At 47.1% G+C, this 16,377-nt stretch overlaps 1 protein-coding gene across 1 annotated transcript in view; it reads left to right on the forward strand.

Annotated features, from left to right (window-relative positions):
• LOC138365306 (serine/arginine repetitive matrix protein 2-like) overlaps positions 1–16,377 on the forward strand; it is a 92,871-nt gene that overhangs the window by 31,033 nt on the left and 45,461 nt on the right. Inside the window, exons 2-3 of the mRNA XM_069325595.1 lie at positions 6,029–6,121; positions 7,219–7,689. Coding sequence (XP_069181696.1) covers positions 7,634–7,689 — 56 coding nt within the window. The 5' untranslated portion in view covers positions 6,029–6,121; positions 7,219–7,633. The remainder of the gene's footprint in view (positions 1–6,028; positions 6,122–7,218; positions 7,690–16,377) is intronic.

The following is a 16,377-nucleotide window of genomic DNA, read 5'->3' on the forward strand; positions in this document are numbered from 1 at the left end:
CCAGTGTCTGCACCACGAGTGTCTGCACCACCACCAGTGTCTGCACCACGAGTGTCTGCACCACCACCCCTTCACCTTCCTTCGTGATCTGACTTCTCACCAGTCTAGGTCAAGGGCATGTTAAAGCTTGTGTTGGTCTCACCACCTTTAATCTTGTCTTTCCTCCTACCCCTTTCCCCCAATCTCTCTCTCTCTCTCTCTCTCTCTCTCTCTCTCTCTCTCTCTCTCTCTCTCTCTCTCTCTCTCTCTCTCTCTCTCTCTCTCTCTCTCTCTCTCTCTCTCTCCCCCTCCCTCCCTCATTTACTTTAATGGGAACTCCTTGTATATTTATCTATTTCTATAAATGTGAATAAATAGAAATGTCTGTGTGTTCGAGGTTGGAGGACAGACACTTTGGGTTAGCCTCACCCAGTTTTTACCAGTAATTGATTTAGGGACATGCCCAACATGGACATGTACCAACTTGTCGTCAAATAAGAGAGTGCCAAGTGACACTATGCTATCGTCACCTTCACGAAAATCTCTCAATACTATATGACTCGACTCTAAATTGTTAATATTTGTAATACTGGAAACTGTAAGCGCTGATCACGCCAAAATATAAACAAAATCAATCATATCGTAACCTTTAAACACAGAACAAACTTTGTGATGATGGGAATTTTATTATCTTAGTCTTCATGGATTGAACGTTGATGAACCGAAAGTGTGTGAACAATTCTTATGGTGTTATTAGTAATATTATAAGAGAGGGGAGGGGGGGAGGGAGAAATGCAGCCTCTCATATATATATATATATATATATATATATATATATATATATATATATATATATATATATATATATATATATATGTAACCGAAAACTCACAACCATAGTGCTCCTGGCAGTATGGGTTCAAGTCACTTCTGGGGTGTGAGTTTTCGGTTGCACGTATGCCTGGGGACCATTCAGGCTTGTTTGCATATATATATATATATATATATATATATATATATATATATATATATATATATATATATATATATATATATAACACCCAAATGAGGCCATAAAACTCCCAAATGAGACCGTAACGTACCCAAAATTAGGCCCTAAATACCCAAATGAGGCGCTTCAAGCACCCGTATAACAGATTATCCAAATGGAACCTTAGTGAAGCATAATTGATATAATGGTGTATATAACTTAGCCCACTGGTGATGATAATGGGCTGTGATGTCTCCCGGACCAACACTTGCAGCGCTCGCCATCAACACCATAACTTACCCTGTAACTCGCCCTCGCAATTCGTCAGTTATCTTGGTTATCTTGAGTTGATTTCGGGGCTTTTAGTGTCCCCGCTGCCCGGTCCTTGACCAGGCCTCCACCCCCAGGAAGCAGCCCGTGACAGCTGACTAACACCCAGGTACCTATTTACTGCTAGGTAACAGGGGCATTCAGGGTGAAAGAAACTTTGCCCATTTGTTTCTGCCTCGTGCGGGAATCGAACCCGCGCCACAGAATTACGAGTCCTGCGCGCTATCCACCAGGCTACGAGGCCTCCAGTTGTCCTCGTTGACACAACCCAATGCTCTCGAGCTCAATGTCCGGGGTGAAACGAGATGTTTTGTCCACGTTTCGTCAATTGAAATTGAAGGGGGATTGGGGGGTGTAAAGATGGAGTTGTAGTTGTAGAGATGGGAGAACAGGGGTGGCAGTGTTGGGGAGACACCTGGGTGTGGGTTACTTTACGACAGACTGTTTATTGTCGCAGGGTTAGAGGGGGGAGTGTGAGCCGGGAGATGTGGGCAGGTACGGTACCGTTTTGTGTACCTGGGAAGTAAGGTGCCTCGAGCTTGGGGTCAGGTGCGGTACCTCAGACAGGATAATCTCCCATGAGGTGCGGTACCTCAGACAGGATAATCTCCCATGAGGTGCGGTACCTCAGACAGGATAATCTCCCATGAGGTGCGGTACCTCAGACAGGATAATCTCCCATGAAGTGCTGTACCTCAGACAGGATAATCTCCCATGAGGTGCTGTACCTCAGGACAATCTCCCATGAGGTGCTGTACCTCAGGATAATCTCCCATGAGGTGCGGTACCTCAGACAGGATAATCTCCCATGAGGTGCTGTACCTCAGACAGGATAATCTCCCATGAGTTGCTGTACCTCAGGACAATCTCCCATGAGGTGCTGTACCTCAGGATAATCTCCCATGAGGTGCGGTACCTCAGACAGGATAATCTCCCATGAAGTGCTGTACCTCAGACAGGATAATCTCCCATGAGGTGCTGTACCTCAGGACAATCTCCCATGAGGTGCGGTATCTCAGGATAATCTCCCATGAGGTGCGGTACCTCAGGATAATCTCCCATGAGGTGCTGTATCTCAGGATAATCTCCCATGAGGTGCGGTATCTCAGGATAATCTCCCATGAGGTGCGGGACCTCAGGATAATCTCCCATGAGGTGCGGTATCTCAGGATAATCTCCCATGAGGTGCGGGACCTCAGGATAATCTCCCATGGGGTGAGGCGTCAACAGTGAGGTAGGGTATCCATTCTCGCGTCCGTTAAGTGTGACAACTTTTTGTTACTTAGGTTCTGCAAGGTCTCGTGAACTGTTTACTTCATACAGACTTAAGTCGCCATGATCGAGGAACGGTGTACAGGTTTCGTAAGTGAATACTAAAACGCTTGATAAATCTTGGACCAGGGGCCAGATATCACGTAAAGACCAGGGGCCAGATATCACGTAAAGACCAGAGGGCCAGATATCACGTAAAGACCAGAGGGCCAGATATCACGTAAAGACCAGAGGGCCAGATATCACGTAAAGACCAGGGGCCAGATATCACGTAAAGACCAGAGGGCCAGATATCACGTAAAGACCAGGGGCCAGATATCACGTAAAGACCAGGGGCCAGATATCACGTAAAGACCAGGGGCCAGATATCACGTAAAGACCAGGGGCCAGATATCACGTAAAGACCAGAGGGCCAGATATCACGTAAAGACCAGGGCCAGATATCAAGTATTTACTCAATCACTTACGACACCTGTGCATCTTCCCCTCAGTCATGGCGTCCATCTTCACATTTATTAAAGACATTACGAGCTTCAAACTTCACACAGCAAGGCTATTATTGTTATAAACGACCTCGTAGCGCCTCTAAGCTCATCAACTGTTTATTAATAAATGTAATCAGTGGCGTCAGGACAGGAAAGATGTACGTGTTTCGTATGTGGACAAATTAAGCTCTTGATAAATCCTGGTCCTGGATGTTTGTTCCTATATTACAGCAGTTAGGTCTCGTTTATTATGCACCCCATACCCATCTTGTGGGCGGTAGTGGAAAGGGTTACAGAGGCACAGGTCTTGTATTCACCTAGTTGTATTCACGTAGTTGAGCTTGCGGGGGATGAGCTCTGGCTCTTTCGGCCCGCTTCTCAACTGTCAGTCTACTGATCCCCCCCCCCCTCACACACCACCAGGAAGCAGCCCGTAACAGCTGTCTAACCCTCAAGTACCTATTTACTGCAAGGTGAACAGGAGCATCAGGGTGAAAGAAACTCTACCTATTTGTTTCCGCCATCCCCGGGGATCGATCACCGGACCCTAGGATTACAAGTCCCAAGCGCTGTCCACTCAGCCGCCAGGCCCCTGTGTGAGGCAGGGGGGGGGGCGAGGGATGATACAGAACATACGCTTTATATCTAACATTTTTATTATGGGGCGTGTGTGACCTGTGACCTTACAGGTGTTGGCGGTTGACCTTTAAGTTCACATGTGCCTTGTATAAGGCATGACCGTGTGAAGTGTACTACAAGTGTCGAGGGTCCGCACTTGTTGTTGACAGCCCACCAGATTGTTGCTTCTGGTAGGTAGTCTGCTCTCCCTTCCTTTAGGCCTGGTCGACGACCGGGCCGCGGGGACGCTAAGCCCCGGAAGCACCTCAAGGTATCCCCCAGGCCTTCATTGGCCTGAAACTGTGAGGAAGGTCCCCATGTTACCTGACACTGTGAGGAAGGTCTCCGTGTTACCTGACACTGTGAGGAAGGTCTCCGTGTTACCTGACACTGTGAGGAAGGTCCCGCTGTTACCTGACACTGTGAGGAAGGTCCCCCTGTTACCTGACACCGTGTAACTCTCTGGCACTGTAACAGCAGCGTTACGACCCGTACTCAGGCCCCGTGGGGCTCGGGGGTGACGCAAGGTCTTCCCACAGCGTGCGGGGCCTCCAAGCTAAAAGTGGAGTGACGGAAGCGTTAGAGCCCGCGTGCCGCAGCCGCCGCCGCCGCACGCGGGCTCCTTAGAGTGATCAGATTGGCGCTCTGCCTTTGTTAACACCTTTGACCGTCAGTGTATTCGCACAGTTGACACAACCAGCCCCCCTACCACCACTTACCACCACTACCCTTCGACTAACCCCTAATTCAGCACCACCAACGGCTACCACCGTAATCACCGCCGCTGCAACCATTACCACTACCATGGCAACAACCACAACTGCAGCCATCGTTGCAACTACCACATAACTATCACCACCAGCAAAATGCACTGCACCTACCACCAACAGTCATCTCTAACCACGAAGGCAACTACCACTACTCCCCCCCCCCCCCGCTACCACTGTCTCGACAGCTGCTCTTACCACTACCAACTACAGCGGAACCGCTCATTACAGCCCTTTGTTCATTACACCAGCTTGTACAGTACCCATTACACCAGCTTGTACAATACCCATTACACCAGCTTGTACAGTACCCATTACACCAGCTTGTACAGTACCCATTATACCAGCTTGTACAGTACCCATTACACCAGCTTGTACAGTACCCATTACACCAGCTTGTACAGTACCCATTATACCAGCGTGTACAGTACCCATTACACCAGCTTGTACAGTACCCATTACACCAGCTTGTACAGTACCCATTACACCAGCTTGTACAGTACCCATTATACCAGCTTGTACAGTACCCATTATACCAGCTTGTACAGTACCCATTACACCAGCTTAAATGCGTAAATGCTATTTTATAAATAGAGTGATAGATGGATGGAGATTTTTAAATGATTGGTTGTTGTTTAAGATTCGCTACTTGGAACAAAAAGTCCCAAGTAGCACGGGCTATGGTGAGCCCGTAGTGAACTTAGTGTATATACATAACCGCCCTATTTCCCCTCCCCCCCTTCCCCCCTTCCCCCTCCCCCCCCTTCCCCCCTTCCCCCTCCCCCACACACACGACAACATATCAGTGGGCTAACCTCGACTCACAACTGAAGATCGAGGGTTCGATCTCTCACGGCAGGACAGGGGCGTTTGGACATGGTTTCCTTTCACCTAATGCTTTGATTTATTTAGTAGTAAATAGAGACCTGGGGCCAGATTCATGAAGCAGTTACGCAAGCACTTAGGAACCTGTACATCTTTCCTCAATCTTTGGCGGCTTTGTTTACAATTATTCAACAGTTAATGAGCTCCGGAGCACCAGGAGGCTGTTTATAACAATAACAACAGTTGATTGGCAAGTTTTCATGCTTGTAAACTGTTTAATAAATGTAACCAAAGCCGTCAAAGATTGAGGAAAGATGTACACGTTCGCAAGTACTTGCGTAAGTGCTTCGTAAATCTGGGCCCTGGGAGTTTGACAGCCGTTGTGGGTTATATGCTGGGGTTAATCTGCACATAGCCTAGTAGATATGAAAGATAAAATAGGTCGGGAGTCATTACATTAGACAACCAGCGATTGAAAACTGAGGGTCCAAGAGCTAAACTGCGTGATCCTGCAGGCACAAATAGATAAAGACAAATAGGTTACATGCACGTACGCACGCGCGAGCGCACCCAATTCATGTAATGCGTGTATTCAGAGTTGCTCCTTTCATGTTTAATGGCAGGAATATGTCAAAGTTCCCCCCAACCTCTCTCTCTCTCTCTCTCTCTCTCTCTTGTTAAAATTCCTTCTCTTATATTTACCCTCTCGGGCGAGCGAAGGACCACGATCGATAACCTGTTTTTCTTTCTCTCTCCTACAGGAGGCGCAGCCACGGTGATAACGAGGAGCCAGCCGCCCTACAGTGACCAGCCAGATACACTCACGCGCCCACGTGCTCCCGCCGCAGCACGTGGTACAGTTCATTGTTTGTTTATTGTACCAGATGACGCCAGGGGGCATACAGCAGCAGTCTGTGCTGGACAGTATTACAGCATTTGACAGGTCAACGAACAATTGCTAAGAGGCAAACCATTCTTGTTAGTGTTTGGATGGCACAACTCGAACGATTTGTTCTGGGTTCGAATGCAGGGTTGGGACAAGCAGTCGCCCCTGTTCACCCAGCAGTAATTGGGGACCGATTGTTAATCGGTTACAATTAGCAGTAATTGATGTTAAGTGATTGGCGTATGGTGTTGCAGGGAAAAGTAGTAGGACAAAGCTTATCGAGAGCTATGGGAAGGGAAAGGTCAGAGGGAGACAGGAAACAAGCTATTGAATCCAAACTAATGACTCTGTTACGGAATGGGTTCAAGGAAGATTTAAATAAAATATTTGCCTTATCTATTGCTAAACTAATTTAGTTTTATAATCCACTACTTCCACGTTAATTAAGCTCTTCCATGTGTTGAACATTCGAGTGAGACTAAAGAAACAGAATTTTCCTTCACTGGGATAAAATAGTTTGCCTATAATTTTAGAGAGAGAGAGAGAGAGAGAGAGAGAGAGAGAGAGAGAGAGAGAGAGAGAGAGAGAGAGAGAGAGAGAGAGATATTAAGTTCACCTTTAATTTGATGTCGCGTACAGAAAGTTGGGAAGACTGTGTAGTGTGATGGTGAAGTAGTGTGATGGTGAAGTAGTGTGATGGTGAAGTAGTGTGATGGTGAAGTAGTGTGATGGTGAAGTAGTGTGATGGTGAAGTAGTGTGATGGTGAAGTAGTGTGATGGTGAAATAGTGTGATGGTGAAGTAGTGTAATGGTGAAGTAGTGTGATGGTGAAGTAGTGTGATGGTGAGTGTACACCCTGAGCGTGTGGCAAGAGTCACACCTCGGCCACAAGGCTTTAGTGGGAAGACCACCACACCAACCTGACCATTGAACACTTGTAAATGGTGAGGAGGCAACACTTTCAAGTGGTGAAGTGTAGCAGGTGCGTGTGGCGGCTCAATTTGTACTGGACTCAAGGTGTAGACCTTAAAGTGTGTGGTGGGTAAGAAGCTTTGTGTTTTACAGTGAACCATACTTGGAAGTGAAGGATGTGTGAAGCGAAGCAGCAGCAGCTGGATGTGTAGTAAACAACGGCTCGGGCCACCAGGCCACGCTACTGAAAATATTATAACTGTCATTTACACCAAGTTAAAACTAGACCAAATAGAAAGAATACAGTGGACTCAACGTCAGAATAACACTGAAAAGTTGTGAGTCGCAACATTAACATTTGATCCAGAGACGACGCTTGCACCAGGTGGAACAAAACACAAACTAAAAACGACAACGTGCCAGCCAGCTCCTCCGTTGAGTGAGTGAGTGTGAGGAGCACTCACACGCACGCGCGCGTGTGTGTGTGTGTGTGTGGTGGCTACTTTACCTTGGGGGACGATGCTGTGACCAGGACCCCTTCTCCCTCCCCTCCCCCATCCACACCATCATGAAGAGTCCCCCTCTGGAAGGTGGAGAAGGGCCCTGCGAGATCCTACAGGATGCGTGAGTATTACCCTCGTGTTCTGCCTCTCCTCCTGTAGTTGATAGAGACACTAGCGATGGATGGATGGAATGGAGAGGAAAAGTGTCCGGAGGAGTAACTGCGAGTTCATTTATTTAGTTTATACATTTATATATTTACGTTTATACATTTATATATTTACGTTTATACATTTATATATTTACGTTTATACATTTATATATTTACGTTTATACATTTATTTTCGTTTATATTTTTATGTGTATTTAGTTATTATACAGCTCCTAGCTGTCCTGTGTGTGGTAGTGGAGGCTGTACATGTCCTGTGTTGGGTAGTGTACCCCTTACTCATCCTGTGTTGGGTAGTGTACCCCTTACTCATCCTGTGTTGGGTAGTGTACCCCTTACTCATCCTGTGTTGGGTAGTGTACCCCTTACTCATCCTGTGAGTAGTAGTGAACCCCTTACTGATCCTGTGAGTGGTAGTGAACCCCATACTGATCCTGTGTGTGGTAGTGGAGGCTGTACATATCCTGTGTTGGGTAGTGTACCCCTTACTCATCCTGTGAGTGGTAGTGGAGGCTGTACATATCCTGTGTTGGGTAGTGTACCCCTTACTCATCCTGTGTTGGGTAGTGTACCCCTTACTCATCCTGTGTTGGGTAGTGTATCCCATACTGATCCTGTGAGTGGTAGTGTATCCCATACTGATCCTGTGAGTGGTAGTGTACCCCTTACTCATCCTGTGAGTAGTAGTGAACCCCTTACTCATCCTGTGTTGGGTAGTGTACCCCTTACTCATCCTGTGTTGGGTAGTGTACCCCTTACTCATCCTGTATTGGGTAGTGTACCCCTTACTCATCCTGTGAGTAGTAGTGAACCCCATACTGATCCTGTGAGTGGTAGTGAACCCCATACTGATCCTGTGAGTGGTAGTGTATCCCATACTGATCCTGTGAGTGGTAGTGAACCCCATACTGATCCTGTGAGTGGTAGTGAACCCCATACTGATCCTGTGAGTAGTAGTGAACCCCATACTGATCCTGTGAGTGGTAGTGAACCCCATACTGATCCTGTGAGTGGTAGTGTATCCCATACTGATCCTGTGAGTGGTAGTGAACCCCATACTGATCCTGTGAGTGGTAGTGAACCCCATACTGATCCTGTGAGTGGTAGTGTATCCCATACTGATCCTGTGAGTGGTAGTGTATCCCATACTGATCCTGTGAGTGGTAGTGAACCCCATACTGATCCTGTGAGTGGTAGTGAACCCCATACTGATCCTGTGAGTGGTAGTGTATCCCATACTGATCCTGTGAGTGGTAGTGAACCCCATACTGATCCTGTGAGTGGTAGTGAACCCCATACTGATCCTGTGAGTGGTAGTGAACCCCATACTGATCCTGTGAGTGGTAGTGTATCCCATACTGATCCTGTGAGTGGTAGTGAACCCCATACTGATCCTGTGAGTGGTAGTGTATCCCATACTCATCCTGTGAGTGGTAGTGTACCCCTTACTCATCCTGTGAGTAGTAGTGAACCCCATACTGATCCTGTGAGTGGTAGTGAACCCCATACTGATCCTGTGAGTGGTAGTGTATCCCATACTGATCCTGTGAGTGGTAGTGTATCCCATACTGATCCTGTGAGTGGTAGTGTATCCCATACTGATCCTGTGAGTGGTAGTGTATCCCATACTGATCCTGTGAGTGGTAGTGAACCCCTTACTGATCCTGTGAGTGGTAGTGTATCCCATACTGATCCTGTGAGTGGTAGTGTATCCCATACTGATCCTGTGAGTGGTAGTGTATCCCATACTGATCCTGTGAGTGGTAGTGAACCCCATACTGATCCTGTGAGTGGTAGTGAACCCCATACTGATCCTGTGAGTGGTAGTGAACCCCATACTGATCCTGTGAGTGGTAGTGTATCCCATACTGATCCTGTGAGTGGTAGTGAACCCCATACTGATCCTGTGAGTGGTAGTGTATCCCATACTCATCCTGTGAGTGGTAGTGTACCCCTTACTCATCCTGTGAGTAGTAGTGAACCCCATACTGATCCTGTGAGTGGTAGTGAACCCCATACTGATCCTGTGAGTGGTAGTGTATCCCATACTGATCCTGTGAGTGGTAGTGTATCCCATACTGATCCTGTGAGTGGTAGTGTATCCCATACTGATCCTGTGAGTGGTAGTGTATCCCATACTGATCCTGTGAGTGGTAGTGAACCCCTTACTGATCCTGTGAGTGGTAGTGTATCCCATACTGATCCTGTGAGTGGTAGTGTATCCCATACTGATCCTGTGAGTGGTAGTGTATCCCATACTGATCCTGTGAGTGGTAGTGAACCCCATACTGATCCTGTGAGTGGTAGTGTATCCCATACTGATCCTGTGAGTGGTAGTGTATCCCATACTGATCCTGTGAGTGGTAGTGTATCCCATACTGATCCTGTGAGTGGTAGTGAACCCCATACTGATCCTGTGAGTGGTAGTGAACCCCATACTGATCCTGTGAGTGGTAGTGAACCCCATACTGATCCTGTGAGTGGTAGTGTATCCCATACTGATCCTGTGAGTGGTAATGTATCCCATACTGATCCTGTGAGTGGTAGTGTATCCCATACTGATCCTGTGAGTGGTAGTGAACCCCATACTGATCCTGTGAGTGGTAGTGAACCCCATACTGATCCTGTGAGTGGTAGTGAACCCCATACTGATCCTGTGAGTGGTAGTGAACCCCATACTGATCCTGTGAGTGGTAGTGTATCCCATACTGATCCTGTGAGTGGTAGTGTATCCCATACTGATCCTGTGAGTGGTAGTGTATCCCATACTGATCCTGAGAGTGGTAGTGAACCCCATACTGATCCTGTGACTGGTAGTGAACCCCATACTGATCCTGTGAGTGGTAGTGTATCCCATACTGATCCTGAGAGTGGTAGTGTTTCCCATACTGATCCTGTGAGTGGTAGTGAACCCCATACTGATCCTGTGAGTGGTAGTGTATCCCATACTGATCCTGTGAGTGGTAGTGAACCCCATACTGATCCTGTGACTGGTAGTGAACCCCATACTGATCCTGTGAGTGGTAGTGTATCCCATACTGATCCTGTGAGTGGTAGTGTATCCCATACTGATCCTGTGAGTGGTAGTGTATCCCATACTGATCCTGTGAGTGGTAGTGAACCCCATACTGATCCTGTGAGTGGTAGTGAACCCCATACTGATCCTGTGAGTGGTAGTGAACCCCATACTGATCCTGTGAGTGGTAGTGTATCCCATACTGATCCTGTGAGTGGTAGTGTATCCCATACTGATCCTGTGAGTGGTAGTGAACCCCATACTGATCCTGTGAGTGGTAGTGAACCCCATACTGATCCTGTAAGTGGTAGTGAACCCCATACTGATCCTGTGAGTGGTAGTGTATCCCATACTGATCCTGTGAGTGGTAGTGTATCCCATACTGATCCAGTGAGTGGTAGTGTATCCCATACTGATCCTGTGAGTGGTAGTGTATCCCATACTGATCCTGTGAGTGGTAGTGAACCCCATACCATTCCTGTGAGTAGTAGTGAACCCCATACCATTCCTGTGAGTAGTAGTGAACCCCATACCATTCCTGTGAGTAGTAGTGAACCCCATACCATTCCTGTGAGTAGTAGTGAACCCCATACCATTCCTGTGAGTAGTAGTGAACCCCATACCATTCCTGTGAGTAGTAGTGAACCCCATACCATTCCTGTGAGTAGTAGTGAACCCCATACCATTCCTGTGAGTGGTAGTGAACCCCATACCATTCCTGTGAGTAGTAGTGAACCCCATACCATTCCTGTGAGTAGTAATGAACCCCATACCATTCCTGTGAGTAGTAGTGAACCCCATACCATTCCTGTAAGTAGTAGTGAACCCCATACCATTCCTGTGAGTGGTAGTGTAAAAGTAAGCAAGAGACTCACGGCCAGCACAACCTTAGAGTGAGTGTGTGTGTACTCTCCACAACGTGGAAACTTGGAAGACCTGGTTAGGATCCTGGATAAAATACCTGGACACGTTTTGAACATTAGCGACAGAGTTGTCTCTTGAACTCCTTTTTAATCTTGTTCGCAAATAATTCCACGGGGACATAAGGCATGGGGGATAGTTTTGGCGCCATGGTTTACATTTGGCCAGATGTACTTGAGCAAGTGGTGCAAGTTGCCATAGTGAGGGAGGGAGGGAGTTTTCAGAGGGAAGCCCCAAGCCATTACGACTATATAGCACTGGGAAGGGGTCAGGATAAGGCTTTGGGGATGGGACGGTGGGAAGGAATTAACGGTGCCCAACCACTTGGACGGTCGGGGATTGAACGCCGACCTGCATGAAGCGAGACCGTCGCTCTACCGTCCAGGTGGTGAGGGTATTGGAGGGGGCAGAGAAAAGATAGTGGCAGTGGTTATAGTAATAATAGTAGTGTGTGGATGAAGGTTGGCACTGTGCCTCTCCCGCGGCCCTGAGTACTTACCGTCTACTGTGGCACAGTCTCTGTTGCACGTACTCACCTAGTTGTACTCACCTAGTTGTGTTTGCGGGGGTTGAGCTCTGGCTCTTTGGTCCCGCCTCTCAACCGTCAATCAACAGGTGTACAGATTCATGAGCTTATTGGGCTCTGTCATATCTACACTTGAAACTGTGTATGGAGTCAGCCTCCACCACATCACCCCCTAATGCATTCCATTTGTCAACCACTCTGACACTAAAAAAGTTCTTTCTAATATCTCTGTGGCTCATTTGGGCACTCAGTTTCCACCTGTGTCCCCTTGTGCGTGTTCCCCTTGTGTTAAATAGACTGTCTTTATCTAGCCTATCAATCCCCTTCAGAATCTTGAATGTGGTGATCATGTCCCCTCTAACTCTTCTGTCTTCCAGCGAAGTGAGGTTTAATTCCCGTAGTCTCTCCTCGTAGCTCATACCTCTCAGCTCGGGTACTAGTCTGGTGGCAAACCTTTGAACCTTTTCCAGTTTAGTCTTATCCTTGACTAGATATGGACTCCATGCTGGGGCTGCATACTCCAGGATTGGCCTGACATATGTGGTATACAAAGTTCTGAATGATTCTTTACACAAGTTTCTGAATGCCGTTCGTATGTTGGCCAGCCTGGCATATGCCGCTGATGTTATCCGCTTGATATGTGCTGCAGGAGACAGGTCTGGCGTGATATCAACCCCCAAGTCTTTTTCCTTCTCTGACTCCTGAAGAATTTCCTCTCCCAGATGATACCTTGTATCTGGCCTCCTGCTCCCTACACCTATCTTCATTACATTACATTTGGTTGGGTTAAACTCTAACAACCATTTGTTCGACCATTCCTTCAGCTTGTCTAGGTCTTCTTGAAGCCTCAAACAGTCCTCTTCTGTTTTAATCCTTCTCATAATTTTAGCATCGTCCGCAAACATTGAGAGAAATGAATCGATACCCTCCGGGAGATCATTTACATATATCAGAAACAAGATAGGACCGAGTACAGAGCCCTGTGGGACTCCACTGGTGACTTCACGCCAATCGGAGGTCTCACCCCTCACCGTAACTCTCTGCTTCCTATTGCTTAGATACTCCCTTATCCACTGGAGCACCTTACCAGCTACACCTGCCTGTCTCTCCAGCTTATGTACCAGCCTCTTATGCGGTACTGTGTCAAAGGCTTTCCGACAATCCAAGAAAATGCAGTCCGCCCAGCCCTCTCTTTCTTGCTTAATCTGTGTCACCTGATCGTAGAATTCTATCAAGCCTGTAAGGCAAGATTTACCCTCCCTGAATCCATGTTGGCGATTTGTCACGAAGTCCCTTCTCTCCAGATGTGTTACCAGGTTTTTTCTCACGATCTTCTCCATCACCTTGCATGGTATACAAGTTAAGGACACTGGCCTGTAGTTCAGTGCCTCTTGTCTGTCGCCCTTTTTGTATATTGGGACCACATTCGCCGTCTTCCATATTTCTGGTAGGTCTCCCGTCTCTAGTGACTTACTATACACTATGGAGAGTGGCAAGCAAAGTGCCTCTGCACACTCTGTGTGCCTCTGTGTGTTTGTGTGTGTGTGTGTGTGTGTGTGTGTGTGTGTGTGTGTGTGTGTGTGTGTGTGTGTGTGTGTGTGTGTGTGTGTGTGTGTACTCACCTAATTGTGCTTGCGGGGGTTAAGGTTTGGCTCTTTGGTCGTGTGTGTGTGTGTGTTTGTATGTGTGCTCACCTAAACGTGTGGGCAGTGTCAAGTGTTTCAGATGTGTGTGGATAGATTGCACACACTTACCTATTCATAGTGTTTTTATTTCCCTTGACGTTTAAGTACTATAAATAAATATTAAACCCAGACAATATAAATTTAAAAATAGTGGCGAAGTTTAGGTTCTTGCTGGACCATTATCGAGGTAAAAAGCCTGGTGATTTACTGACATAAACTAGCAAGACAAGGTAATGAGAGAGGCGAAGCAGGCTGGAGAGTCCTTGTTGACCAGACCACACACTAGAAGTTGAAGGCACGACGACGTTTCGGTCCGTCCTGGACCATTCTCAAGTCGATTGTGATGAGGAGGTTATCTTGAGATGATTCCGGGGCTTTTTAGTGTCCCCGCGGCCCGGTCCTCGACCAGGCCTCCACCCCCAGGAAGCAGCCCGTGACAGCTGACTAACACCTAGGTACCTAATTTACTGCTAGGTAACAGGGGCATAGGGTGAAAGAAACTCTGCCCATTGTTTGTCGCCGGCGCCTGGGATCGAACCCAGGAGGTAGGAGGTAGAGAAAGTCAATAAATAAGCAAGAGTTAGGTCTATTTCCTTGATGTAACTTTATATATTTCACATCTCTCATTCCTTGTGTTGCTCAGCTGTTGATACAGGTAACTCGTCCATTGTACTTGTAATACTGGTGTTGTTTGTGTTCTATACCTGTAGGCCAGTGTTGTTTATGCTTGGCCTTCATTATTGTTGTCACGCCTCTCCACACTACCTCTTATGACTCTCTAAAAGTGTCTTATTTTTACTGCTGTGGGTGTGGTATGGGTGTGGAGGATGATGGGCGAGTGATAAGGTGCTACCTCCACCAATGGATTCCCCACCATCACCTTGATATATATATATATATATATATATATATATATATATATATATATATATATATATATATATATATATATATATATATATATATATATATATATATATCGACCCGGTATTGAGTATACAGTAGAGAGAAGCTTGGAGACAGCCATGGGGTAAGAGATGGGTGGAGATATGGTAATGAATGATAGGGGTACGCGGGGGGGGGGGGGGGGGGGCGGTGGAAAGGGGGGGGATTGCCAAGACTTCACCTGACGTATTTTGGTCATGATGATCTGGCAGTGATGACAGTTCCCTCCCTCTCTCCCTCTCTCCCTCTCTCCCTCTCTCCCTCTCTCCATCCTTCCCTCTCTCCCTCTCTCCCTCTCTCCCGCGAACAGTTTACTCGATATTTTTGTTTCCATTTTATATTTACACTTGCAGTTGCGCACTTGAGGTGAACGTGGCGTTAACACCCTAAGTGTTACAGGGATAGGAAGCCTCATGTTGGAGTTGTTATGTTTTCCTGTTGCAGGGTTGCATAGTGTTAGAGGACACGACAGACTGGCGTGGGTGGGTGTGCAACCCGCCGCTCTCTTACTAACAGATCGCGTTCCTCACCTTGTGGTAATCAATATTACGAATGCAAATCTACTACGAACAGTGACGGCTCGCAAAGATCTACAGGATTTTGGGCAGAGTGGCATATCAAGAGGACGGGGGCTGGTGTACTCACCTAATTGTGCTTGCGGGGGTTGAGCTCTGGCTCTTTGGTCCCGCCTCTCAACCGTCGATCAACTGGTGTACAGATTCCTGAGCCTATTGGGCTCTATCATATCTACATTTGAAACTGTGTATGGAGTCAGCCTCCACCACATCACTTCCTAATGCATTCCATTTACTAACTACTCTGACACTGAAAAAGTTCTTTCTAACGTCTCTGTGGCTCATTTGGGTACTCAGCTTCCACCTGTGTCCCCTTGTTCGCGTCCCACCAGTGTTGAATAGTTCATCTTTGTTTACCCGGTCGATTCCCCTGAGGATTTTGTAGGTTGTGATCATGTCCCCCCTTACTCTTCTGTCTTCCAGTGTCGTAAGGTGCATTTCCCGCAGCCTTTCCTCATAACTCATGCCTCTTAGTTCTGGGACTAGTCTAGTAGCATACCTTTGGACTTTTTCCAGCTTCGTCTTGTGCTTGACAAGGTACAGGCTCCATGCTGGGGCCGCATACTCCAGGATTGGTCTTACATATGTGGTGTAGAAGATTCTGAATGATTCCTTACACAGGTTCCTGAACGCCGTTCTGATGTTAGCCAGCCTCGCATATGCCGCAGACGTTATTCTCTTTATGTGGGCTTCAGTGTGTGTGTGTGTGTGTGTGTGTGTGTGTGTGTGTGTGTGTGTGTGTGTGTGTGTGTGTGTGTGTGTGTGTGTGTGTGTGTGTGTGTGTGTGTGTGTGTGTGTGTCTCCTCCTTCACCATCTACACACTACACAACACACTTTATTGTCTCTTCTCCCCCTCCCCCACTCCCCCTTCCCGTATACGTTAATTACCACTAAAGGGAATAGTTGTGATTCATCCTACTGCTTTTCTTGACTTATCTTAATCTTTCTTTAAGTGTGACTTATCTCACCTCAA

This window comes from Procambarus clarkii, chromosome 16 (assembly GCF_040958095.1).
Source record: "Procambarus clarkii isolate CNS0578487 chromosome 16, FALCON_Pclarkii_2.0, whole genome shotgun sequence".
NCBI classification, from domain to species: Eukaryota; Metazoa; Arthropoda; class Malacostraca; order Decapoda; family Cambaridae; genus Procambarus; species Procambarus clarkii.